General features: G+C 39.1%; 1 protein-coding gene across 1 annotated transcript in view; it reads right to left on the reverse strand.

Moving 5' to 3' along the window:
* Nucleotides 1-413: 413 nt before the first annotated feature.
* Nucleotides 414-26834, reverse strand: part of PTPN5 (protein tyrosine phosphatase non-receptor type 5) — a 45426-nt gene continuing 19005 nt past the window's right edge. Inside the window, exons 5-13 of the mRNA XM_030451166.1 lie at nucleotides 24779-25017; nucleotides 21678-21867; nucleotides 18603-18687; nucleotides 14498-14577; nucleotides 13877-14014; nucleotides 11051-11161; nucleotides 6797-6957; nucleotides 4040-4153; nucleotides 414-507 (exon numbers count right to left, since the gene is read on the reverse strand). Coding sequence (XP_030307026.1) covers nucleotides 414-507; nucleotides 4040-4153; nucleotides 6797-6957; nucleotides 11051-11161; nucleotides 13877-14014; nucleotides 14498-14577; nucleotides 18603-18687; nucleotides 21678-21867; nucleotides 24779-25017 — 1212 coding nt within the window. The remainder of the gene's footprint in view (nucleotides 508-4039; nucleotides 4154-6796; nucleotides 6958-11050; nucleotides 11162-13876; nucleotides 14015-14497; nucleotides 14578-18602; nucleotides 18688-21677; nucleotides 21868-24778; nucleotides 25018-26834) is intronic.

Below are 26834 nucleotides of genomic sequence, written 5' to 3' on the forward strand. Positions count from 1 at the left end.
CTTTCAAGCTTAGTCAACATACGGCACGTTTCAGCATGACAATTCAAAAAGTTTAACACTGTATTTGGATATATTAGCAATGATTTTTTAAAAATAGCAAACTGAAGACTGGATTTTTTTTCAGATTTTTTTCCCTGCTTTTGTAACAAATGAAGCTACTATCCTTATTTACAGTATAAATAAGCCTTTTTTGGTGAAGATAATGTCCTGTCACATATGTTTAAGACAAGGCATACCTCAGCTCTTAAATGTCAATGCAAACAAGAGCATAAAAGCAATATCAAAGGAAAGTAATAGATCTTTTTTTTCCAGCTAGAACAGCCAGGTTACCACGTGTGTCATCAGATCTGAAATATATCTGAATGCAGTCAGAAAGTTCACTTGGTTTTAGCCTTGAGGAATATCATGAATACTTATTCTTCTGCTGCTCTAGAAAGCTGTTTTCCGTACAAGCTCATGACATGATGAACAAATTGATACTGTTCACAGGTCTGGATCATTCCTCCCCTGAAAAAGGAAAGAAATAAAGAGGAGGGAAAGAGCAGCCTTATTATATGCAAATAACATATGAGGAAATGAGATAGATAACATAAAGCTGGTGTTGCACAGAGAAAGTCAAGTGAAGTGCCTATTGATTGCAACCAACTTGCAGTCTGACCTCGAGCTCCATTTTGAAAGTCTCTCCTTACCAAGGATCAGAAGGGAGTCAGAAAACCTTCATTTTTCTTGGCAGAGGCCCTCATCCAGTAAGGCAACACTGTCACATTTACATTCATAGTACCACAGCACCAGTTTAAACACTCTGAAAAGCAACCCTCACCCCAAAAGCTCCAGGTGGGAACCAGGTGAATAAGGAGGGGTAGCACTTTATCCAAGACTTCACAGCTGCACTAGGGACTGATTTTAGGATTATTAAAGGCTATGCCAGGTCATGCCACCCAGAACAACTGATGCAGTACATAAGTTTTCTTTTCCTCCATGCCAGCCCACCCTCTACTTTAACAAAAGACAACTCAGATTTGTAACACCTAGACCAGTAAGACTCCCAACATAGAAATCTGGTTTGGTTCAGCTTTTATTTAAGCTTTTACTGTTCTCTTTAACACTGAAAGGAAGTGCAAGCAGGAGCAGAAACAGATTGCTTTTCCATGTATCTTTAGGCTGTGTATTTCTGAAGTAGAATATTAACATGAGTACCAGTATGGGACACAGCAATGAACAAAACCAAGGAGAAAGTTTTTGAGTTTAAGGAGGTTTTACTAACATTTAAAATTCTGCTAAGTGTACCTGAACAACAGTAATATGATCTCTTGATAATCCATTTTGAAAACAATTAAACTCTATGGCTCAAATTCACAGAAAGGGTATGCAGAACTGTGCCAGCACTGGGAATGCAGTGCCCAAAGGAAGCTGGAGAGGAGAAGTGGGTGTGAACCCATGGGTGGCCAGCAGTAACTAGGTTCTGTCACTCCAAGAAGAGCATGTGTCTGGTGCATTCCCTCAGAAATCTCCACCAAAGGAAATTAAATTTGGTTGCTTCCTGTCAGCCAAATAGGCAGCAGACTGCTAGTACTCTCCCTGGTGACTGCCTACATCTATAGGGTCCAGTTTAACAACTGTGGGTCACACAGTAACCATACCAGTAAGGAGTAGATGAGTGGGCAAGACAACTTCCTCCTTCAGCCTCTTGCAGTTATTTTGTTAAGCAGCTGTTTGAAATAACACTTATATATGTTATATACAATAAGCAGGGATGGGTAAGGATCCATGCTTCAACCTCTCATCAACAAGAAAAAGTGGGAAACAAACTGCATTTCTGAAGAAACTTTTTCCTACCTGAGAATCTCCTCCCCTTCTGCTCTACTTAATATAGGTGCACAGTTGATCTGTTTCTGAGTCCTCCTGTGCTGCACACAGCACTGCAATATATTTATGTCAGTTCATGACACACAAGGAACATTACTCATATCTGGCAATTACTGCCCATGCAGTTCCATTAATAGTGAGACTGCACCCTGAAGTTGTAGCAACAGAAGCATCAGGGTGGCCATAAAGTTTCAGACCACAGGAAACAATTTTCTGTTTTATCTGGTTCCCTCCTACGTGGTGGCTTCCTCCCTTTCCCTGGGAGGAAGCACCATGACCTGTAATTGCTCTCCAGACTTTGGCACAAAATAGATAAATTATGTTTTCACCCATATTTGCCACAGAAACCCTTCAAATCTGAGTTGCATTGTGGGGAAGGACAGAAATGTCTCTCAGCACTGTGGGAAGGGTGTAGGAATGATGACTTCCTCTCCTTAGTCATACTGGTTTATTTTAGGATCAACTCTTGGTCACTGGGGCAAAGCTCCATGCGCAGGAATTTTTCCAAAGGATCAGTAAAGGGAGTGAAGGGAAAGAAAGCTCTGACCCTTCACCCCCACAGCAACCTTAAAGATGGTTCTCAGGCTTATGTCAACCCCTCTAGTGGCTGTGAATCAGTGAAGGACATTTATGTTCCTTCTCTGACCTGCATTCTACCCTCCTACCTAAGTCCCTGGTGACTCCTTCTCAATCACCTTGTTTTCTCTAGCCAGTAACCACCAGACAGGGCAAGGTTAAAAAGCCTCTTCCTTCCTATAGCTGCTAGGACACTCTCATCCTCTTATGCTGCTTTTGTGGGGGTTTAGTGACAATAACCACAGAGAGAATGATTTCCAAGAGACTACGAGCTCCATTTTTCATTCTTCCATTTTTCACTCCTTGAAGAACCCATGTTCTTCTGCAGCAAGAATGGAAATGTCACTGCTTTCTATCTTGAGTATTCTCTCCCATAGCATCTAAACAGCCCTTTCCTATTCCATCCCACCCCTCAGAGGTACACAGCAGCTTCAGAAGTCCCTGCAGGATTCCTTTTCCTCCACGGTACCCTGGAAGTCTCTGCAAATGACTGCAAGTTCCCCTCTCCCTGCAAAGTTAGTATTTTTAATTGGCCTGTACCAAGCACATTCCTGAGAAGGTGTCTTCAACCTTCATTTGCATGGTTATTTTCCTGCATAACACTAGTTACTAAGACAAGATACTTCAGATCCAGCCAGGTATTTCGCTGGTCCGTGGATAATCAGCACTTACTACTCATATTATGGTTTTCTTTTTCTCAAGAAGCCTTCCCTTGTCTAGCTTGAAATACACTGAAATAGCCAAACCTCAGCAGGTCCCTGTCTATCAGAGCCTCAGCAGGGCAGCAAGGATTTAATTTTCTGCCTCCCACTGAGCATAATTTCTCTTCTGAAATAAAGTTCAGCGTGGGGTTGAGGTTCTTTTTTTTCCTCAGAAAAATCTTTGGTATGTTTTTCGTGACATCCCTTCCCCCGACTACATTTATCATTATCATTAGAGAGAGCACTGAGACATGTTTTGATGGCACTTGAAACCAGTGGGAGAGGAAAAATAACATCTCTGGTGCAAAATTCAAATCTGTTTACTTCATAATCAAACTCAAGGTGGTGTGGTAAGAAATGCTTAACTGGAAACTATTGAATTTATGGAGAATTTCACAGCTCCTGTCATCTGTCTGCAAACACTCCAGACTGTGCATACTCTCCCTCTCCCCACAAAGTCCCAAGCAGCCAGGCCCTTCCAACAGTGTGCAAGGCCAGTTTTCTGCCTCCTGGCACCAAAGTGCTGACCTGGAGCTCTGGAGACCTGGAGCAGACCTTTGAACCTCTGCTTCTGTATTAACATGGGGCCAACTCTTCAGCTGGTGGAAGCATATTTCTTGCTGCATTGCTCTGTGCACAGCTATGAAAATTCTGATGCCAGCTGCAAACCTAACTCAGTTCTAGAGCTGTTCACTAAGGTTTACTGCTCATAAAATAGGCAAAGATTACAAGTTAGACCTGCTTAGAACAGGGTAATTCCTTCCAGAAAATGTCTCTGTCTTCATTTGCCTTTGTTCCTGCCTTGTTTCCTTTGCTTTTCCTTAAGTAAAGGGAAAGGTGTGTGTCATCCTCCCCCATCCCTTTTTTTTTTCTGGAAAGGAAAGAGGATTTCTTACCTGTCTAATCGTAACTGGCAGGCTGTTCGTAGTATGTCAACTATACCCTCACTCTTCAGCTGTTTACAACAGACACTTGTTGCAATAAAGCAGCCAGTCCTCCCAATGCCTGCACTGAGGGGTGGAAAAGCAGAGAGAGGCAGTGGAGATGTTAAAATGGCTTTGGAACTTTCTGGTTAAATAAGCCCCATTAAACCAGCAATCAAACCTCACTACTCATTTCCTTGCTCCAACCTTTGCCAGGGAGGTGCATGTGAATATCCAGTCATACCCAGGGATAAATGCTGACTTCAATGAGACAACACAATCAGGTGTGAGCCATTCACAGCAAAAGGGTGGGCATTGCACTTAAAGAGATGAAAATGGACAGTTTGGGTCCTATTTGATTCTATATCTAACTGAACCATTGAAAATAAGCAGTGAAACAGGATTTCCTTAATTAGATTTGCTTTGAAGGCAACTTTTGCTTTGAGATTCTTAATCCTAAGAGCTTCTTTGAAAGCTATTTTCATTCACAGGTACAGTAAAAAAAAGCAAACCAACCCCTTGCTTAAATAATTAGAGCTAACAGCACTATGGTGTGGTGTCATTTGCTGATAAAATCTGCAATCTAGTAATTCTCTGAATTAGTGTAGGATACAAGAAGTTTGCTATTAAGCATTTGTCTTTCCTGAATACCTTTGTATTGAGTCCTTGCTTAATGATCAGAAATTATTTTATTCTCAAAGGCACAGTGCTATCAAAGCTGTGAATTCTTCTTATCACCTAATAAAAACCTAGCAGCAAGAGCTGACAGCCCTTCTTAAGCATTAAATAATTAAAGTGAGCATCCTCAGGAACAACTATTTGAAACAACTGCAAGAAATCCTGCTCCCATTGAAATTGCACTGAAGTCATAATACAAAAATACTGGCAAGTGAAGTACAAGCAACAGTGGAGTTTGCAGTTAGCTGCTGCTTGCAAAACCATAATATATTTCTTTGACTATTTAGACAGGTTACATTACAGTTACATTAGAATTGTTTTCTATTATAGAATAATCAAGGTGATTCAGTGGAAGTTTGGGGGATGATACAACTCACTAAGAACTCAACTTGGTTTTCAAATAATTGTGATGAGGGCAGCAACCCTACTCACTATGAATAATGTGAAAGGGACCACGTGTCTTAAATATTTCAAATAAAATTACCCAATTTTCCCCAAAATTGTCATATTATGGGGATGACACTACACAAGAGGACCAAACAAGTATGCAAAGTAAGAGTGACATGGTGACTAGAATCTTCACCTACAGTAATTATCATACTACTTCAAAGAGCTCTTAAAGAGTTATAGATTTCCAAGGGCACAGGGGACTATCTTACAAGCCATACTGTTCATCTCTGAACTTTCCTCAATTTGTCAAAGATCTGTTTTAAAACACCGGCAGAAAAACTGGACATGTGGCACCATATGAACATTTTACTAGTGATTATTCTATATTAGCTTACAGGTGGAGCTTTGATGACATTGGGCTATCAACTACTTACACCAGGAATCTCTCTAAAAACATGTCCATTGTATGATAATATCCCATTTACTGTGGCTTTTGGATAGCAACCATTTGCCTAGATGCAAAACTTAGCAAAATTCCTTACAAAAATATCAAAGATTAATTTGGCAAAAACTATTTTATTGAAATTATGAAAGACTATCTTAGCAAGATTACTGCATTGCTAATTAAGTTTTCCACTATTTACCAGGAACAACTGGTTTGAGACCTGACTTGTAATTTTCAAGTAAGCACATTTAATTTTTCTAAACACTAGCAAAACAGGACTTGCTGTTAAACCTTCAGAACTCTCAGTTGTTTCAGGAACTAAACTTTAATGCTTTACAGCCCATAGAGCAATTTTTAAAAACACATGGGTGAAAATCATCCAGTATAACTGATGTAATAACCATTAGTATTTGCTGCTTAACACATTCCCTAGTTAGCAGTGCAAAAGAATGTACTTCATGATGTCTGCAAGTGTTATGTGCATCATCCTACTTCTTTCTGAAGACAGAAGTATCTGTCTTCACCTATTTTTTTCTGTGCTGTGATTGATAATTATAATTTTCTCATCAGGCTTTAAACCACTGTAAAGATTTTGTGTCTTCCGTAGAAGTAGTTTTCATCTCTGTTAGTGGCTGTTCACAGATATTTCAGTTTTAATATTGCTGGCATACATTTCCTGGCTGTTGATTAATACTTGCTGCAATCAGCTCTGCTGCTGTTTAATCTGTTTTATGTATTAGACTTAAATTAATTAATTAATCTTGTCTTTGGTCTAATAAGGATTTTTTAAGACAAAAAAAAAGGAAAAAAAAGAAAAAAGAAATCTATAAAACAGGGGGGGTTGAAGCTTAAAGTTGAATGTTCTCATTTTTCTGCATGCATGTGTCTTCCTGCTTGGTTTCACTCACTATGTTCATCTTCAGTAACCTGGTCCTTTTAGGATCATTAAAGGTACATATTACTGGTAAGGCAAGTAAAAGAAGACTGTTCTTCCTTGTAAATGAGCCACCACAGGCTTCTGTGTTCAGCTCAGTTTTTACCTGAATGCAACACTTTGTAATAGAAAATTACTGTCATTAAATTTTAGAAGTTCCAAGCACATTTCAGGAGCAGTTGTGCACAATCTCCCTCATGTCCAACTGATGGCCAGTATGACAGCATCTGCACTACATCATACATGAAGGAGCTCTTAGGAGTCAGGTAAAACATTTATTTACCTGCAGTGAACAATCACTGGGGCATTTTTCTTTTCTGCACTTTGCATTGCCTCTTCCACTTCCAGTACTAGCTGTAGCAGTGGCGGGGCTTGATCTGGTGTCTTCTGGTCTGGCCAAGATGTGTACCAGTAATGTTTCAGGTTTCTGATTTCTTCACCTTTCTGCAATCCAGTTAAAGACAAACACCACCAAATTTTAAAAGAACCTCTGGTTGAAAATGGATATTGAAATCTGGCCTTCCCTTTAAGAATGAGTAAATCAATGCTAAATGGAACAGGAGATCCAAATGACAAGGCACACAACACAGAAATCTGGATTTCAAATATCATGTCTGCACTTCAGTAAACTGCCTTAAAAAAAAAATAAAAATCCACCCCAAGTATGCTGCTCTTTTAGTGCCAAGAGCTGTGTGCTAAACACTCCAGGCTGTCTGTTCCCTCTTCACAGATTCATTCAGCAAAGCCAGAGCTGTGTTTGTGACATAATTGCTCTCATAATGTATTTGACAGACAGAGAGCCAGGAGCCACATCTCTGCCTCTGATAGCTGGATGAGGGAGAAAGTGGGAGCTGATTTTTCTCTATCTTCTGACAGAAAGATTCATATCAGTTTCCTGTCAATTCTACTCTTCTCTTAGATATGGTGAGAAATTCAGAGACACTACAGAAGGTGAGAATTGTATCTAGCTGCAGTCCAGGACGTTTTGAGAATTCCAATTCTCAAACACAAATTCCAATTCTCTCTATGCCTCAGCATGGCTATGAATATAGCAAATGTGTTGGTACCTTTTCTGGCTGCCAAACAGCACTGCATGCTTCTGGTTTTGTGTGCTCAAACTGACATCCTTCTGCCTGATTTCTAATGGTGCCAAAGAGTAACATGGAGCTCAGGGAACCTTCCAGCCATTACACAAGCCAGCTGGCACAGGGGTAAGACTGTCTTCAAAAGGTCCAGGAAGAGAACTCTTAGATTCCACAGCCTTCCCTGACTGAATTTAAGAGGGGAGGAAACATAGAACAAATTTGTCTTTTTCTAAAAAACCAGGCACAAAAAACTGGAAATAGTTTCTGTCATCTACACTCCCAACTCCCTATAACTGTCAGTCACTGGATCTCTGTGCTTGTGCCACTTTCTATCCTTTTCTTTGGTTGACAAAGCTTTTGCTTAGCTTCACAGTGAACTAGATTGGGGAAGTGATCAAATTAAATCTTTTTTCTTTCTCATGCTGGATTAGTTTTCAGATGGATCACTCAGTTTCCCCCCTTGGTTTACCATACAGTCACATAAATGCTTGTGTGGGCTTGTGGGAGATGGCATGAGGGTAGGAACCAGACAACTGGACAAATGGCTGGGATTCATTTAGTTCCTGTTCCAGCTTACACTGAGCTCACAGTGCTCACTGAAGCTCAGCCAGAGGAACCTTAGGGCATGTTTAGCTCAGTTTAGGAAAGGAGAGTCTTACTATCATAGCACAAGGACTGGCTTTAGGTTATTTATCCTAGTGAGGAGATATTCTGGTTAAGAAAGTGTAACCAGTGTTCATGAATAGCACTTGAGCTCACTAAAGTAAATCCAATCAAATTTGAACACTGCTGTGAAACATGAAAATACACAGTTCCTTTTGAATGCTTGACTATGTGCAGAAGTCAGGAACACTGGATTCTTAAGTGGGTTGTGAAAAAATACAATAATTGTCAATAATGCTGAGGAAAAAAAAAGGTGAAAGCCATCTGAAAGAAAACATGAATCACTACATAAAACCACTCATTTGAAAAAAATAGAAAAGAGCCAAAATTCTAATGATGAACTCCAGAAGTCTTTAGTTTTGTCAATTCTGTTGCCAGTTTTACACTTCTGCTTAGAGAACCCTGCCTTCTGTGGTTCTGTACACTCCTGCTTTGACTTTAATAAAAAGTTATTCTCCATTGGTACTTCTGTGGGATTGAGAATACTTTGGGAACACTGAGGAGGAAGGAAGATTTAATTAATGGTTTCAAGTCTATCATCATGCATGCTGCAGATGAGGCTGAGCTTATGAATCAGTGGATAGACACTGGCAGCTTTTTTTGAGAAATGGAAAGAAACCTGAACATTTTCTAAATTCCTGAAGCTTGCCAAAGCTTGCTCATTATTCTGAGAGAAGTATCACAGTCCACCCTGTAACACATGCAGTACTCATGTGCTGGTGGTAGTATCATGTGTTTCTGACCACCCCTATTTAAGGGAAAACAGGAGTCAATTTATGGCATCTCTAGTTTTACCAAGTCATTTAACATTTGCATGGTCCAGAGATGCTACTTCACTGCTGCTATTAAATGACAAATGGTAACCTAACAAATGGAGTCTTTATTTCATCTCTAAAATTCAGCAGCTCATCTCCTAGCATTTGGGGTGCAGGGAAAGAGATTCTGCCCCACTAGTACTGAAAAAAACACTGTTCAGCTGAAAAACAAACCGGGATGAGCTTAAAGAAAATACTCAGAATTATTGAGTCACTTGAGTAGGGAAGGAACTACACATCCTTGGAGATGTGTATCTCCAATAAAGACTTTCACATAATTTGTGATAAGAAAACACATCACAGAATCATAGAATGGTTTGGGTTGGAAGGGATCTTAAAGATGATCCAGTTCCAAACCCCCTGCATGGCAGGGACACCTCCCCCAGCCCAGGTTGCTCAAGGTCCCATCCAACCTGGCCCTGAACACCTCCAGAGAAGGGGCAGCCACAGCATCCCTGGGCACCCTGTGCCCGTGTCTCACCACCCTCACAGGAAAGAATTTCCTACTTTAGAGCCTCCTCTTCTCCAGGCTGAATAGCCCCAACTTCCTCAGCCTGGATTCACAGGGAAGTGCTCCAGCCTTCTGATCATTTCTTGTCTTTCTTGCCTATAACTGGGAAAAATGTGTGGGATCTTCTTATAACCTTGCTGTACTCTGCTGCCCTAGCTATTCTTTCTGTTAGTGCCTGAATGTGCTGGATATGCCAGCTCTGACTAATAATCTGGCTTTCACTTTGCTGGTTCCTGGAGTTTTTTTTTCTCCTGTGGGATTCACAATTATATAGATAAAAATATGTCACCATAACAAGGAAGTTACCTGTCCTGTCAGATTTCAGCATTCCAACAGAATTAATCTGTGTATAATTCTTACAAGTGAATTGTACTCTTTGGGATAAGTTGTATTTAAGACCCCTGCAAGCCTGCAACATACTTGTAAATATTCTTTACTTCCCACTTGCCAGGGAGAGTGATATTCTCCTTGCTGCCATTGCCAAAAGCATGAGTGACAGACTTGAGATTTCATATGCTGGCTTTCTGCCTATTAGCATATGGCTGAAGCATCTCAAAACTGGGTAGACAAAAGGAGAGTTTTTTCAGATTGAAAAGGAATTGCTGTGTTATACTGAGGTCAGGGGTAGGTCTGGTAGATGAAAGATATGTGAAATTTATGTGAATAGATTGTGATACGTATTAAAAGGGGTTCAGCCATGGGGAACAGAAGTGGTGCTACCATACCACTGACAAGTGACAAGCAGATCAGTAGTCCCACTGCTGAGAGGAACTAAAAACAGGTATGCAAACCTAAAACACTTTTTGCTCTGTTCTCAACTCTCTCACTTCTTCTTAGTAGCACAAGTGATCTCAGGTATAAAAAGCTGGTGAGTATCCAGCAGTCTGACAGCATCCTAATAATGATCATAAAAAGACAAGAAGCATAACCTAAACATTTCCTGGGGATCTCCCCAAACTACAAAATATGTAAGATGCCATGCAGGTATAAGTTCCCTCTTGGTAACCCTTCACTAAAGCAAAGGGCCTAAAGAATGAACATGCTTTTGAATTCTACAGAATATAACCACAGACTTTAGCAGGTTGCTCCACCAGTTCTGTCTGCAGTAAGACTTGCAAAGGCTGGTAAAAAGCTATCCATGAGCTAACACAGCACTCTACATGACCAGTGAACACAGAGGACAGAGACACAGAATGAGTCACTGGTTTCTTCCACCAAGTGAACTCCATACAACTACAACTGGCATGGTAGCTTTCAGACTGTACATATGCAGTCTACATCTCTGTTTATTTTACTGTAATCTTTGTATGTTGGTGAACTGGGAAAAGCTATAGTGACTTCAGTAATGAGAAGTGGTATTTGTACATCAGTCCAGTGTGGAGATTTCTACACAGCTCTTGATGACCATCTCCATTTAAGGGTTTAGGCAGCTAAACTGCTGTAACTAGGTTGGAATGATTTACCTTGAGGGTGATGAGCCTTAAACGGTAATCGTCTGCTTGTATGACTTGGTTAACTCTGATTTCTATCCCTTCGTAGATGACCTGTTCCTCTGGCCAATATTCTGTGCATTTCTGTGTGCAATATAAAATAAATCTAGTTAAGCAGATATCAAGAGAGGCTCATTTTTGCTCCTCTGAAATTAGATACAGCACATGCATAGATGAATATGAATAAATTTTGTTTCTATAATAAGTACAAGTTCCCACTTTCTAAACAGGGTCTAAATCTCAGGTGATTTATGCTGCATTCATGATAGCTTGATTGCATGATTAGAATGCACAGATAAAGTAATGAATAACTAATGCCTTTAAACACACATACCCATTATTTATCTTCATGCAATTGATGTGCATTTTGAAGGTTCATTAGGAAAGCCAGTGGCAAATTGCTTGTGTTTTTAGATTAATCCTTTTCTTAAGATAATAATGATTAGTATAATACACACCAGCTACCAATATTTCTGTGATGTGCATACACTGCTACAGCAACACAAAATACATATTTCTATTTTACATGAAGGGTCAATGCGATCTGAATATCAGATGATCATTTGCATATATATTTGTAGAAAAGAACATGACTGGCAATGTTTCAGGCATTAGATTATGTACCAAAATCCACTCTAAAGGGACACTGAGAATCTTTCAAAGCTAAGGAACAAAAAGGAAGCAAAGAGCTGTGAGACTACTACATCTGATTTTTAAAAAAATCTGAGATGCAGTCAGCACAACCTGACAATTAGAGAAGCAGAAACTATAGTCCACTTGCAAATCTACATTGTGGTACTGGTACACTAGAGATGAGCTGGTGAAAATGTGTACACACTCCTATCCTAGAAGGAGGACTGAGAAAGACAGGTATATTTTGTTTGTGATTTCTCTTTAAACTAACAAATATGAAAAGGAAGAGACAGGCACTTCAAGATGGTGCATGAAATAGTTCATAGACAAGGAATGACATGAACAAGGCAGGATCTGGGAAAGCCTCTTTTGTGATAAAGGTAAAAGTAATGTTATCAGAGCAGAGCAAGAAGCTGCTATTGGGTAAACCCAGTTAAAGATTTTAATAAGCTGTTTATTTTCCATACCTATATACAAGCTTGAAGGAACCAAGCTAAATCATTTTGCTATCTCTGACCAAAACCAATTCAACTTCAAGAGGAAGACTAACTACAGGAGTAACTTGCAAAGTTACTGAATCAAAATTCCTGTGTGGGAGAATCAGTGTTGTTCCTTCAGCACAGCTCATGAGTTAATAACCCACTGGGAGCGTGGCCCACTGCGTCTCCGGGAAATTATTTACGCAGATTGCATTTTTGCTTCCTCTACTCTTAAACTGCAGATTCTATTGTAAAAATTGTCAAGAGTGGTAGCAGCTATCAATAGCACAGACACTGCTCTGCTTAAAGGAGTGGAGTAAGATTGCCCACTCATTTTCGTGGGCTGTCTGTCAGTTCAGATTAGATGTGACAGAAGGCTGAGATACAGAGCTTTTAATATTCACATTAGCAAAATCACTGCACTGAGGAAGAGCACAAAGCCTTAGTTACATCTCTGCTGAACAAAGGTTTTGGATTTGAATCTATGTGCTTCTGAGTCCTGTTATTCATACATTAATACATGTGTTATGGAAGAAAAGGAATTAATATAGAATACATTTACATGAAAGGACTTACCCTGTATTTATGGTTGAGATTCCCGACACTTTAATTTTTGACACAAAAGGTATCAGAAAAGACTCAGCAGCTCTTTTAAGACATGGAGGCTGTAGCAAGCTCCCGCTATGCAGTGCACATGCACTGCAGTGCACTGCTACCCAAGAGTGATATGATGGGTGAAATACTTGGTCAGTGTGGGTAGGATAAAATGAAGATTTAAAGGCTATTTTCACATACAGTCTTGCAATGAGAACTATAGTGGATGAACTTATCACCAGAGATGTCATTCAGGACCAATGAATCTGCATCTTCCTCTTTAAACTTAGGTGTCCTTAGATGATTCTGGTACACTATGTCATGACATTTTAACATCTTACTTCAGTGCTGCCTCTCAGATAGAGGCAAATGTGAGTTTAAAATGTTAGTGCAAACAAAACATTAAATCACCAACTTACTGTATTGCATCAGGAATGCCTTGACAGTGTGACTGTAAAATCTGATCATTCTTAACTTGCAAAACATGATAATTCTGTCTGGTTTGTTCATCTCTTTTTTCACTAAAGTTTAAGGTTAAATTTATTTACTTCACAATTGGGGAAAGCTAAAGATTTGTACACATGGTTAATTATGGGCATTAAGCTTCCAGCTAGCATTTAAGCCATTAAAATTCTGTATGAAGGAGCTATGCCCATATTCTTGGGCTTCTAATTGTCTAAAGCTTCTTCTCCAATGGAAACTCTCTCACCTAAATTACTACTAGGGGACAAGCTTTGGCAAATACTGCTCCTGCATCTTAAGAACACCATTTGGTTCTTTCAGTTACACCTTTCTGCTACTGATGAGGGGGTTGAAGATCCCAACATGTGCCCAGACCACCTTCTCACACCTTAATCTGCTAATAAAGCTACCTGCCTATGAACTGAAGCCCAGGCACATGATTCTTGCAACTCTGCTATGGGGCAAATATTTGAGCAGGTAATTGATGAACAGTTGGAGGGCAGCAGTGCTTTAAACTGTAACCAAAAATCACTTTAGATGGAATAACAGAAGCACCACAATAGTTTAATTTCTGGAAGTTGGTGGTGAATAGAAAATTTCAGCATCTTAATTTCAGTATTAAAACAATTACCTCATTCATCTCTTCTATATTGGTAATCATGACAATGATGGGAGAACGCTCCTGCCACACCATTCTCCAGAAATCACTGACAGTGTTAACTATCGGTCCCTGAGTAGCAATATACACCTTTTCCTCTCCTCCATAGCCCTGCCAACAAAACAACAAGAGATCAGTTTAGCAGGGACGTCTGCCACAACCTTGAAGGTTCAGTCTTTAAAACAGAGAGCTTCCACTGGTTGAAATGGTGACTCCAAGGCATCTGCTCTCTCTCTTCTCCTGCACATGTAAACATGGAACACAATATGGACTCAAGTAATTCCACCAATGAGTGTCTGAGAGTCTTGAGGTTGGATTCTGGCTATGTCAAGAGCCTTATTCAGGCTTATTATCGAGTGCCTTGGTCAGGGCAGCTGACAACCATTCTGCATCAAGAAGTGCAGAAATGGGTTTGTCTGGTCTCAACTTGTACAGTTGCACTTTAAGCTTTGGTTTTCAGTTAATGCAAGGAGGAGAGAAGAGAAATTATTTCAGCTAGGATGCCTTTAAATGCCAGTGGATGTTGTAATTCTGTTTACATTAGCAGTGGCTGATAGGTGCTAGGCAGACACATTGGACTGCTGAGGCTCCTACCCTGATGTAGTTAGCATTGATGTAAGAGCTGAGGGGGTCGTCCTGATCAGCTGAGGTAAGGCACACTCTGCTGTGAGGATCTGAAATGTGTAAAGAGAAAAGTAATAGTTTATCAGTTTTTCAGAGGAGAGAAAGAGGCACTAGATTATTTTGTACAGCAACACTTTAGATGCATTCATAGCCATCACAAATGATGTGAGTGGTCTTGGAGAGCTCCCATGTTAAAAAATTACCATAAAAAAAGGGGAATGCATGGTTGAGGTAATAAGGTTTCTTCTGATAGTTTTACCCACTCTCTGAGGCCTGCTTAATTGTTCCTGTTGCAGGGCCAGTATCCCAGAGTGACTCTGGAAAAGCAGTTTTCTACTCCAGGAAATTATTTCTCAATCTGTTAAGTCAACAGACTCATTCTGACTTGTAAGATGTTAGAAGATGTGTGAAATTGCAGCAAAAAGCTTTTCTTCTGAACCATAAAAACAACACATTTCTTGCACACAGGCAAGCCAGATGACAAGAACTCTTTCCTTGTTTGTCTTGCAGTGAAGTAAGTTCCAAAATGTGATATTAACAGATGTAATGGTTAAAGAGAAATTAAGGAACATTAATAGTCTCTTACACTTTGCCTAAGGCTCTCCAGTACTTGAGTCTCCCTCACTGGGGCTGTTTATGAAGCATCATTCTTGTTTTAATAAGACAACAAATGACAACATTATTCCACAAGTTCAGTCCAATTCCCACTGAAGTCAATGGGAGCTGTTGCACTGACACTGATGTGAGCTGACACAGCCCCACGTTCATCCACTCTCAGCAGTTTAACATCATTGACAAGAAACATCCTCCTGACAGAGGCCTCAGCAGCCATCAACAGTGTATGCTACCAGAAGAATATTAAAAACAAACCACAGGTGACTACTTCATAAAAAATTCAGTCTGCTTAGACACCAGAACAAAATAAAAAATATGTAAAAATAGTGTGATATTGGGTAAAGCACAAAGGATTATAAAGAGAGTAATTTCTACAGTACTACAAACACAGACTCAGCATGAAAACACAGTCCTCAGACAGAACAGATTCATGTTATCTATTATGTGATAATCACAATCCACAAACCAAAGATATTAACAAAGATGTTGTTTTATAGGAAAAAACTACTGAAACCAGCGAGTTCCTCTATAATACAATTCCCTCTTGCTCAGATTTGCTTATGTCTCTGGTGCTGGGGAGATGGTGAGACAAGATAAAATCTGATTTTTAATCAGTAATTCTGATACTCTGTAACACTTCACACCATTAAGAAGGTGACACTGGTTGCCAGGTGTTTATTTAAATGTCACTGGACTGGGTAGTTGGACCCCTCACATGAAATTCTTTTCCCTGGGTATTATGCTGTCATCCATGCAGTCTGCTGAAGTTTGAGTAATGATTTTTCCCTACTAATAATAGCAATAATACTATGTTTTCCATCTCATGGTAGGTCTTCAGGGAGAAATGAAATGTCTGAAGAAGTCTATCAACAGGTGTCACAGGCTTTGAAGCACAGATTGCTCATAGTATTCTTCAACTGTTTTTGGACTTGAGTTAATTTTCACTGAAGCCATTTATATTGCTGTATCCACAGGTATTAAAACATTATTCAGATTATGCTTTTACTTTAAAACATGATATTAGGCCTGTGATTTTTCTGTTAATGTAGTATTTACATTTGCTAGGGCAGTTTCAACCTTATTCCCTGCAAGAAGCATTAATGCATTGTTGGTACAAAAACATGCACTGTTTTTTCTAAGAGCAGCCAAAGCTGAACTGCATCTCTTAGAAGTATATAAACAAAGTCCTCCTAAAAAAACAAACAAAAAATCAGAACAAAGCTTTAATATACCAGTAAGAATTCTGAATTTTCAATAGAGAAGCATTTATGCAAAACCAAATCCTACTCTTGAAAGCATTTCTGCCAGGAAAACAAAAAACAAAAAACCCAAACAGTACAGGGGCCAGGCTAAAGAAAACACCATGCCTTTAAAAAAGAAGTAGCAGCTCATATATCTAAGAAGCCAAATTACATGTCAGCTTTTTTTCCCAGACTCTTTGATGGCCATTTTGTTGTTAGTACTACATTTGACATTTTAGAAGAACTTGCTAAACTTAATTGAAAAGTTTTGTATAATTAAAATGGTGTAAAAGCAATACAGGAATTTTAAAAAGTCTGCCTAGACATTACTTTTGAGAAAAGGATTCAATGAGAATTCAGTCACATATTGCAGTAAGTTCTTGACAGCTCTAGAATTCTGTAATAAGAACATCCTTTTCTATATATTCAAAAAGAGCCTCCACACATCTTTGAGTTATCACTTTCCAGGAAATCCCATAGGACTCATCCCCTGAAAAGGACTGTCTGCAAATAAACCAATTCATAGTTACAAAATATTCAAATAAAAACTCCCAAGCTTGGCATTTTCCTAAAACTCCCCTTCTGCCATCAAAAAGCCACCTTCTAAGCCCTTTTATTATCGACAGCAACTTGGAGATTCTGCAATAAGATTTTTCTATAAAAGTAACATAAAGGAGATTAATTATGTCTCTCACTTAGTACAGTCAAATCTAGGGTTGCAAATAACTGATCATTATGTTAAGTGATTGCCTACCTTTTAATGATAACTGCCTAGATTGCTCCTGGCAATAGAGAGAAAACAGGAATTTTACTTATTAAATTCAGATTTTGGTTTTGACTCTGGTTTGGTAATCAAGCATTTGCTGCTCCCTATGATAATCAGTTTTCTGAGTTTGCTGTAGTGCAGCTTGTTCAGCAGTTCCTGTCATTACTGCTTTCTGTATCTTGAACTGGGAGGAATGTTTGGAGGTAGATACTCGAGGCAGAACAAGCTACATTTGGTCAGTTCACAAACAAAAGCCAGGGTGGTCACTGGATGGACTCTCCCTCATCCTGCTTTGTGCATGGATAATTTACTGAGTTCCTTGACTTTGAAGCATAAAGGGGATGTTCAGCTCTCCTTGATAGCCTCTTGTCTGCCAACACCCAGCCCTTTAAACTAGAGGTAGTTGGATGAAAGTGAACAGTCAGTCCTCTTCTTCCCTCAACAGCATCAGGCCATCCTTTGGTCACAGCCAGGGACAAAGTTGCACAGAGGTTTCTGGTTTTGTAATTCATTCAGAAAAAAAATATCCAGATCATAATGAACTGGGTATAAGCTTGTTAAATCTTGGAAGCATGGCAGGGTATAATCTAGCTTTTATATGGAGAGGTCCAAATGAGAACAAAGGCTGCTAGCAGATAACCACACAGCTGAGATGAAGTTTGCAGAAAATAATTAACCCATTGAATGATTATTCTGAAAAGTATATGGTAATGGGTCAATTGGCATCTGTTTAAAACCCTGGTACAGGGTGTTGAAAATGGCACCAATTCTAATGTTTCAGATTAAACATTCAATATGAGGTATTTAAAACATAACAAACCAGAAATTCAGTTCTCAATGTACATGCTAGATACCCAATCCCAAATCCCAAATATAGGTCACTTTAAAGTTGAGCAGTTTGGGAATCTGAAATCCCTATCTACTTTTGTAGTCTCCCCTTTCCAGCAAAACCTATCAGTTCACCTCCATCATTAGCACAGATACTGTGAAACCTGGCTGAATGTTTTTACACTGCTGGTCCAAGGTGGAGTACAAAGTCATCAGATGAGTTCCACAGGTGCTGGAGGTGTAACTCTAGATTAAAAAGTCTCACCTGAAACCATGTCCGATCCAGGTTCATTGACTAAAATAATAGGCATAGTTGAGGACATTTTTTACTTCCCTGCACTGAACTTTTTGGGCTTTGCAAATAAAGCTACTGTGGTGAGTTGTGGCATCTTAACTTCAAACCTAAGTGCTGCTGATTTCAGTGAATCTTAGGTTCTTCATGCTCTGCACCTCTTCTGAAATTTGGTTTATGCTTTGAAGCCATGTTACTGCTTCATAAGTCTGGCCTTTGGACAATACCCTATAGTGACAGCACATTTCATGAGTTCTGGGAAGGAAAGTGCAAAGCCCTTCAGCACACAGGATTAATGATGCTGCCTCAGTGACTTAAAAAGCAGAAACTTACTTGGGAGAATTGTTTTGTAGCGATTCTTACGCACTAAGCCTGGAATATCATATTCCTTTGGATCAACGAAGTTCATTGGAATTTCCTGTTAAAAACAAACAAACAAACCCAAACACAAAACAAAGTAGTATTATTAGACTTACAAGAGGAATAAAAAAGCCAAGCCCATTATGTCCTGCCTGTGAGGGAGACAAAGTGATGAAGTTAACTGAGACGTAAGGTAGAGCACTTCTGGTAATTTACCACCAAAATGTGATTGATGTTTCCTTTTGCTGTCACTGGCTTTTCTTTTCTGAAATCCTTAATATAAAAATGCTTAGAGTGACTAATTCACTGAGTAACACGCACGACAGCATTATGTTAGCTCTTAATATTATTAGAATTGAATTGCAAGTGTAGGCACAGAACTAAGGAAAAGGTGGTACATAAGACACTCTGCTCCAAAAGCAATGGACCTCAGACTCACCCCCTTCTTCCTCTCTGACAGTGGAAGGAAATAATTTGCCAGTGACTCTCAGCAGCACCAAATGATGACACACATTGAGAGGCTGGCATACTGACCCCACTCAGGTGGTGGCATCACTCGTTTTGCTCACCACATTTTAAAACTCCATTGGCAAGGAAAGCAAACAGGTGCTCAGACACTACCTGCTCTCTGCACTGTTGACCTAAAGCACACACAAAGAGGTTTCTTCTTCTGCTCATGTCCTGAAAGAGGCCAATGCCAGGCAAGGACAAGCAGAGACCTTTCCCCAACTGGAGTGAGCAGACATGGGATGAGATGGGATGTGTTAACCAGGCTTGGCAGAGAAAGGGCTCGTGGGAGCTTGGGAGCAGAGCTGGTCATCCCAGTTGCTGCTCACTGGATTGGAGAGGCCAGTACTGGATATACTGGTAACTAGAATCAGGGCTGAGTAAGATAAGCCTCACTCTGAGAGGAAATAAAAGATAAGAAGAGCTATGGACTATGTTAAATTCTGGAGCTTTAGAAGACTATTTGCATTCTGTCTTTTAAATGCCACTGACCATACTGTTGGGCTTAGCCAGATGCAAATAGTGGTAAAAACATTTTGTTAAAGTAGTTTCCTATCAATCTGGAAAATCGAATGAGAATGAAACCTTCAAGTTTTCCACAGTTGTTATTTGGTACTGAATGATCTAAACCTCTTCCTGATCTAAGTTCCATGTTCTGGTGTTGGGACTTGGTCATTCACTGCTCAAGCAAATTCAAGGTGAAATCAACAGGACTTCTGCCTGAGTAAAAACTCTCAATCTTTTAAGAATTTCAGGACTTAGCCATGCAAGTGATGTTCCCTCTGACTTTCTCTCCAAAATGAAACACAGCTGCTTGCCTCATTGTGGATCTGGACTTTGAAAGCCAAGTAGGTGAGACAGACTGAAAATCTGTGCTGCAGAGCTTTGCTGATAACAACTATTTCTTTTAAAAAAATAACTAATAATAAGTTTACAGTTCTTATTTACAGCAATAACAATTCCATTGCACAGCATATTTACCTATGCTTTTTGAGTTTTCATTAAAGAATGAAAATAACTTGGGATAGCTTGGTTGTCGAATGATTTTCTAAACACCAGGAAAACTAATTCAAAATCCCTCAGAGATATGAAGCATATTTTTCCTACTTCTAACATTATTTTCTTTGCTTGAAAGCTACAGTGCACCTCAGAGACTGATGAAACCATACATAGACTTGTTCAGCAGTCAATCCAGACACTCACTAAGTGAACATTTCCACTGTAGAACAGCAGTAGATGTTTTTCTTTAAAAGAACAAGGGCTTGCCTACACAAAGGCTGGTTTTCTTCAACTTATACAGCACTGAGTGAATTAAGGACCACAAATATCTGACAGTCTATTTTAATACAGAGGTCTAGACTATCTCATCTCCTCTGCTTGTAACATGAAAAAAAAAAAAACAAACACTGAAATTGCAGGAGAGAGGACAGCAAGCAACACTTGAAGTGTTAAACCCCACCCTTCCAGGCCCTTAGAGGTCATAAATAGGATAGGCTGAAAGGGCTGTTAAGTTGCAAAATATCATCATCTTTCTGCTCTCCTGAGATTCCATGCTTAAGAGAATATTTGACTTGGCAGCATTAACTTCAGGAGGTCTTCATCATGTGCTCAAAATTTTTCAGCACTCAAAGACTGTGCATGCTGGTTTCTTCCTGTTTTGTGCAGGAATTTCCAGGCTTTCTTAGTAGATGTAATACTCACAGCCACTGCAGCATTTTGCATATTTTTTGCCAGTTATAATAAGCATGACAATGTCTACCACACAAACACTCAAGCAATTAGGGAAAAGACTTGTGCAATGCAAAGATCTAAAACCCCAGTGCACTCTACACTGAAAAGTATCTGGCTATTAGCCTAAACTACTTTAAAATTAAATTTTCAGCTGCTTGCTTACTCTGTACACATATATTTTTTCCTAAAATTAGGTGAAGAATTGTTGCTCCCAAAGCAGTGAGCCAAGGAAACACCTCAGAAACTTAAATGCAACTGAGAGAACAGCCTACAAGTACTAAATAATTTTGTGCAAAAAAAAAATTAATCAGTAAGACATACTTTTATGGCTCCTGCTAAATGACAGCCATCCTGTGCTTCAGTTAGCTGGAGAACATTCAGGCTTGGAAAGTAGCTCCATGCCAAGCATTCAACAGCAAAGTGCATACACTTGGACTACTTTCATCCCTAGAGCAACCACAGGCACATTTCAAGAAGTTGTGCCTATAGCAAACTTGTCTTTTCTTCTGTACTCTAGTGAAAAAGTGATTTTTTTGTTAAAAGTAGCATGTAGACAGAAATAAAAAGCCTTGTGAAAACTGCATTTTTGTTGTCACCAGGCCAATTCTCTAGTTCCAATATCACCAAAAGGTTTCAGACACTGTCATTTTAAGGGTTGACAAATAGGGAAATTGCATTAAATGCTTCACTGATGAAAGTGGTGTTTGTGTGTTCTAATTTTACACTTGCAGAAAATAACAGCAAGGTTCATAGAGGAGAGGCAACATTCCATTTTTTGATGCTCCTAGAAGAAAGAAGTCAGATACTCACAAAGAACTCTGCTTGGAGTATGAAAGGATCCAGAGCTTTCTTGTGCAGTTCCTCTTCAGTAAGGATGTTTGATGCTGTCTGGAGGTATTCTTGGGCTGATTGTTCCCGTGGTGACATGATATAACCAAAACCTTGCTCAGAACAGCCTGGGGTACACATATCCAGTGTGAGTGAAACATTTGAACCTCTCCTGCAAAACAGGAATTTTGCTTACAACACAACAGACTGACCCATTATTGTCAGCAATGGACCAGTGTCTTCAGACACAGCAACTTCAGAAAAGCATCCAGCTGGGATTTTTTTTTTGTTACTAACTGTGTTTAGTTACTAATATTTTTGTTACTAACTGTGAAAGAGAAGTGATGCTTCTCATGTAGACAAGACCAGGGGATTATTTTGTACAGTGGAATATGAAGGACAACATGCCCAAAGGATTGTCTGTTACAAGGTATACATATACGTATATACCTTGCCACCTGCATAGAACCAACTTGCCTGTCAAAGGTGCTGAGCTGGCAACTGCAGGAAAGTTTTCATACTTGTGTAAATCATTTTGTATTTTGGAATGCCTAAATACAGACTGACATGTTAAACACCAGAGGTGAAAATCTTGATCTGTATTCTTTGCCAGGCCATATCTTACTGAATAACCATTTCATAGTAGCAGACATCAGGGGGGTAAGATCATGAGAAAAACATTATTAAAGACATGAGAAGCTAATTATTACACTGAATATTTTTTTTTGTCTGAAAAACTCTTTCCTGAAAAACAGTAACATCCTGAGAAGGGTAAAAAAAAAGTCAAAAAATTTTAAGTTACCTTAAAAACAGAGATGCTATTGAGTATAGAATTTTTTGTGGCTTTACTGTAAGGCAGCCACACAACAGAATGAAAAACTCTAAAATCTTGCACTGTTTATTGAATGCATTTTAAAGCATTTCTGAGCTTCTGTCAACCTCACGTATTACAGAAACAAAGTAAAATGTAAATGTCTTCAGTGAATCTATATTTAAGTATCTTTGACATAACAATAAAATTACACAATATGATGATTACCAGGGGTATAATGTTCTATGCATCCCCACAGTGAACCTATTTTTGGTGACTCTCAACTGGCAAAATCTAATTAGGAGGTGTTTGAAGGAGTTGTTGAAAAAACATGCAAACATGCAGGCATGACCAGCTCCCAGAGAAGACAGAAGTCATTACTTGGATGACAGCCTTTTTCTGGATTCAGGAGCTTGTCCAAAAGAATGTGCAGCCAGCATCCTGCTATGATTCACAGTCATGAGGAAGTGATTTTGGATGAAACATGACCACTAGCTGTAGACACTGAATCCTTAATGATAACTTTCAAAAGCTTTTATCCTATCCCTCCTGTGTGTTATTAAATAGCTACTACATTCCTCTCCAGAAACAGCTGCATTTGATAACAAGTGCTTTCAGTTCTTTTAAGGTAGAAGAGGGTACATACATAAAGATACCAACAATTCTCCTGCATGAGGAAATGAGATTGTTCAGCCTTAAGAGAAACATTCAGTGCTGTTTGAAACCAGCTAGTGACTACTCTTCTAGTGGTGTAGGAAGTTAAGAATAAAAAGGGAAGAAAGATGGAACAATAGAATGGATGCAAAAGAGGATTGTCTAGAAAATTCAGCACAACACCAAAAAAAAAAAAAAAAAGATGACAACTTTTGCTGTAAACAAAACCTGTAGGAGCACAGCTCAAACCTGAAATGATGTCTGGCTTCTTAAGCACACGTGTATGTGGAAAACAAGTTCATTTTACATTTTAAGTGTACACATACTACCTACTGTGAGAACTTCAAGCAATCTCTTTCTTTTTCCCACCTCTAATTCTTTCAGTTTTTAAACTGTAATTCATTACATGAAACAATTGATATTCCCAATTCTCTTGAAACAGTGGGTATCTTTCCTGCAGGCTAGTGGTCTTCTGAGAAGAAATATCAGCATCTTCAAAATAAGAGAGATGGAATGAAATCAGGGACAGTGAAAAGCACAAATGCCTGCTGTATTTAAGGCCAGATCTTGTCCATAATGAAAAGCAAACGCAAAACTCACAGCAGGTTCAGGGACAAGCCCCAGAGGTTACTGCAATCTCATATTCAAAGTAGAACGTAACAATAAAAAGTAGGACATTTTAGAATAAATGTAACCAAGAATAAAGTGAGAAAAACATTCTGAGCTTACAGAGTCCAAATTAAAAGCCTCTTCTATAACATTTCCTTTTGCTGCATCATCTAGAGCTTTGAAAACTCAGCATCACACTTCTAAAAACCTAAGTTCTGCCCTTTAAAATGTAGATATGAGAATTAACTATGGTTGGCATCCTAATTAATCTTGAAAACCTAGAAATAAAGGTGATACTTCACTATGTTGGGGTGTTCGGTAACCTCATTCTTATTCATAACATCAGCACCTATGCAGAATTTCTTCACGGGATTTCTATCATCAAGAGCTTTGTTCTATTTCACTAAAGCAACTGAAAAAACACAAAACAGAAAGAGATTGTTTTATCTTAAAACTGCCCTTTCCCAGTGGCGAATCTCTCTGAGAAACTCTTTTGCCCTGATAGTCTAACAAGTGAACACCAGATCTCCCAGAAGTTGGTTAACTTCAAGTAATTAATTTACTTTTGGACTAAATCACCTATATAAGAACTAGTATAGATTACCAATTATCCTACTGTTTGCTTTTGAAGAAAAGAATAATTTTCCAGCATAAGTGACAGAAAAAAATTAACGAGATCCAATTCCTGTAAAACTTTCACTGCCCTATAGTGGATTTCATTCTATGCAGTTACATCTTAGGGAATGGTAATAGACTGAGATCAAACAGAAATGGATATTGGAAAGGAGAAGTTATGCTTTTGAACAAGACTTGTGGGCAGCTGTCTAGGAAGGGCACGCTTGTTTTGCTAACATGTTTATACAAGACAGAAATTAAAGCAGATGCTTGGTTTTAAAAGCACATTTCCAAGTGACATTTGTGGAGGCAATAAAACTTCCTCCTAGGCACAGAGCTCTTCAGTCCACAAAACCTGGGCTGGATTTTTCCCTGTTGGTCTCATCCACCCTACCTTTCTTGCAAGCCCACGGATTTCACCGTTAGAGTAGCTGGATCTGTCTCTGCTTTAATGTCCATTACGCAGTCAAAGACCGGGGTCTCTGGCACGGGATCCAGATCTAGGAAATCATCTTCATTTTTATCCTCTGTCCACTCTGAGTAAGTGAACGAAGGCTGCCGGCTCACAGACTGCCGTCTGTCCTCTGGGAGTGGAAACGGGAGCTCTGGGCGGGCTCTGAGGAGATGCCAAAACTGAAGGAAAACAAACATTTAAAAAAGCTTTCTGCTTGGTGCCAGAGGATGGGTCTTTAGGGCAGAATCCCAGCTATACTATAAAGTATTAGAACTGGAGAGCACTGAAGGGGACAGGAATGTTCCAGGCAGGAGCAGCTTTGTGGTGCATGTTACAAGGACTCACATCCACCCATTCAAACCTGCTTTCAGCCACAGAGGTTTCCACAGGGCTGGCCAGGCTTAACTCGGGGACACCATGGAAACAGGATGTGCTTGTGACCATCATATGCAACCAATGTGATATCACTGCCCTTTTGTTCAGTTTCTTACCCTTCCTAGTCTTGTTTACAAAATAAAAATCTGTCGTATTGTTCTCCAAATCATACCTCTCCTGACTTACAGGTTTTCCATCTAAGATTTAGAAATAAGGTTAAGAAAACTAAATATAATTTTCCTGAACTGCACATCTCTTATAATCTGGAATTGTACCCTGAATTCATGTCAAAACTGGCCACTTTTTAAAGATGCCTTTATTCTCAGGTACCTGGTTTTGAGGCTCAGAATGCCACTATCAATTTTTGACTAGTGGCAAAGACTAGTTTGTATTCTAATTGTCTTATTTAAATATTGTTTTATTTAAATGGCATATGCATTAATTAATAGATCTTGTGAAGATCTAGGACATAAATATAAATTAAAGTGTATAATACAAATTATAAAAGGTTTTAAATGGCATGAATCTAAAAAATTACTGTTTTGGTTTGGCTTGCATAGCTGCTATGGCAGATTACATGATTTGGAGATTCTATCAGTAGACTGTTTAATCCTCCCTACAGGTCTCAGTTAAAAATTTTAAGTTTACTTCTGAATTCCAGGATCTGGAACCTCATCCCCACTTCATCTCTGTAGCACTGAAGCAGAAGCAGCATCAGTGAGGCTGAATGTTATACAAGCTACATTGTGCTGTCGTGCACACATCTGAGACTAAGAACACCGGGTCGTATATTCCAAAGTAAAGCCTCTTCTACACTTTTCTTACATGGCTTCTACATGGGCAGTTGAATTTAGAAAACATACCATGAAAAAGTCCAATTTCTCTTCCTAGGCTATTAAAGCACATTAGCTTGTACAGGATTTTAAACAAGAATTTTCTTGTGCCTGTACTGTCATTTCTCTGAGCCTAAAGAATGAAATGAAGTGAATCAAGTTTTAATTTCTATCCGTAGTCAGCTGTAGTCAATCTTAGACTCTCACAAAGTAGCAGTATTCATCTAACAGTTATTTCAAACCTTTTTTATGTTTCTGTTCATCAGAGTACACAGTAATTACAAAAACAAACACATGATTCCTAGACTTCAATTTTACACAAATTTAGGACCAAGTCTGAACTGAGTCTGTCCTACATGGGTGGCCTGCTGGATGACAAACAAGAAGCTTGAAGAGGTGAATCTATTTTCATTCCCAAAATGACTTCCAGAGCTTGGCAGTGCAATGTTCTAGCCATGGTTCTTTCACACACTGCAATTCTGTTCACTGTGAACTGCTCAGCTATTAAAGTATCTGCTCAATTTTGTACTGTTGTTGCTAAAATCTACACTTGTGCCAGGGGCTGAGTTCAAGGTCTAGGTATCAATTATACATTACAGATTCTAGAGCTGATGTGGTGACACAAGACTGACTTTACTTCTGATTCAAGACACTGTAAATACAAAGAAACAAAAAGTTCACCCTAAAAACAAAGCAGCTTTTCTTTAGGTTGAAAGAAGTGTGTGGCAAATAAAGAGCTGGCCAAGACACTGAAAGAAACTAAGCTATACTTGAGTGATAGGGTTAAA

The sequence above is a fragment of the Calypte anna genome, chromosome 5, assembly GCF_003957555.1.
Source record: "Calypte anna isolate BGI_N300 chromosome 5, bCalAnn1_v1.p, whole genome shotgun sequence".
NCBI lineage: Eukaryota > Metazoa > Chordata > Aves > Apodiformes > Trochilidae > Calypte > Calypte anna.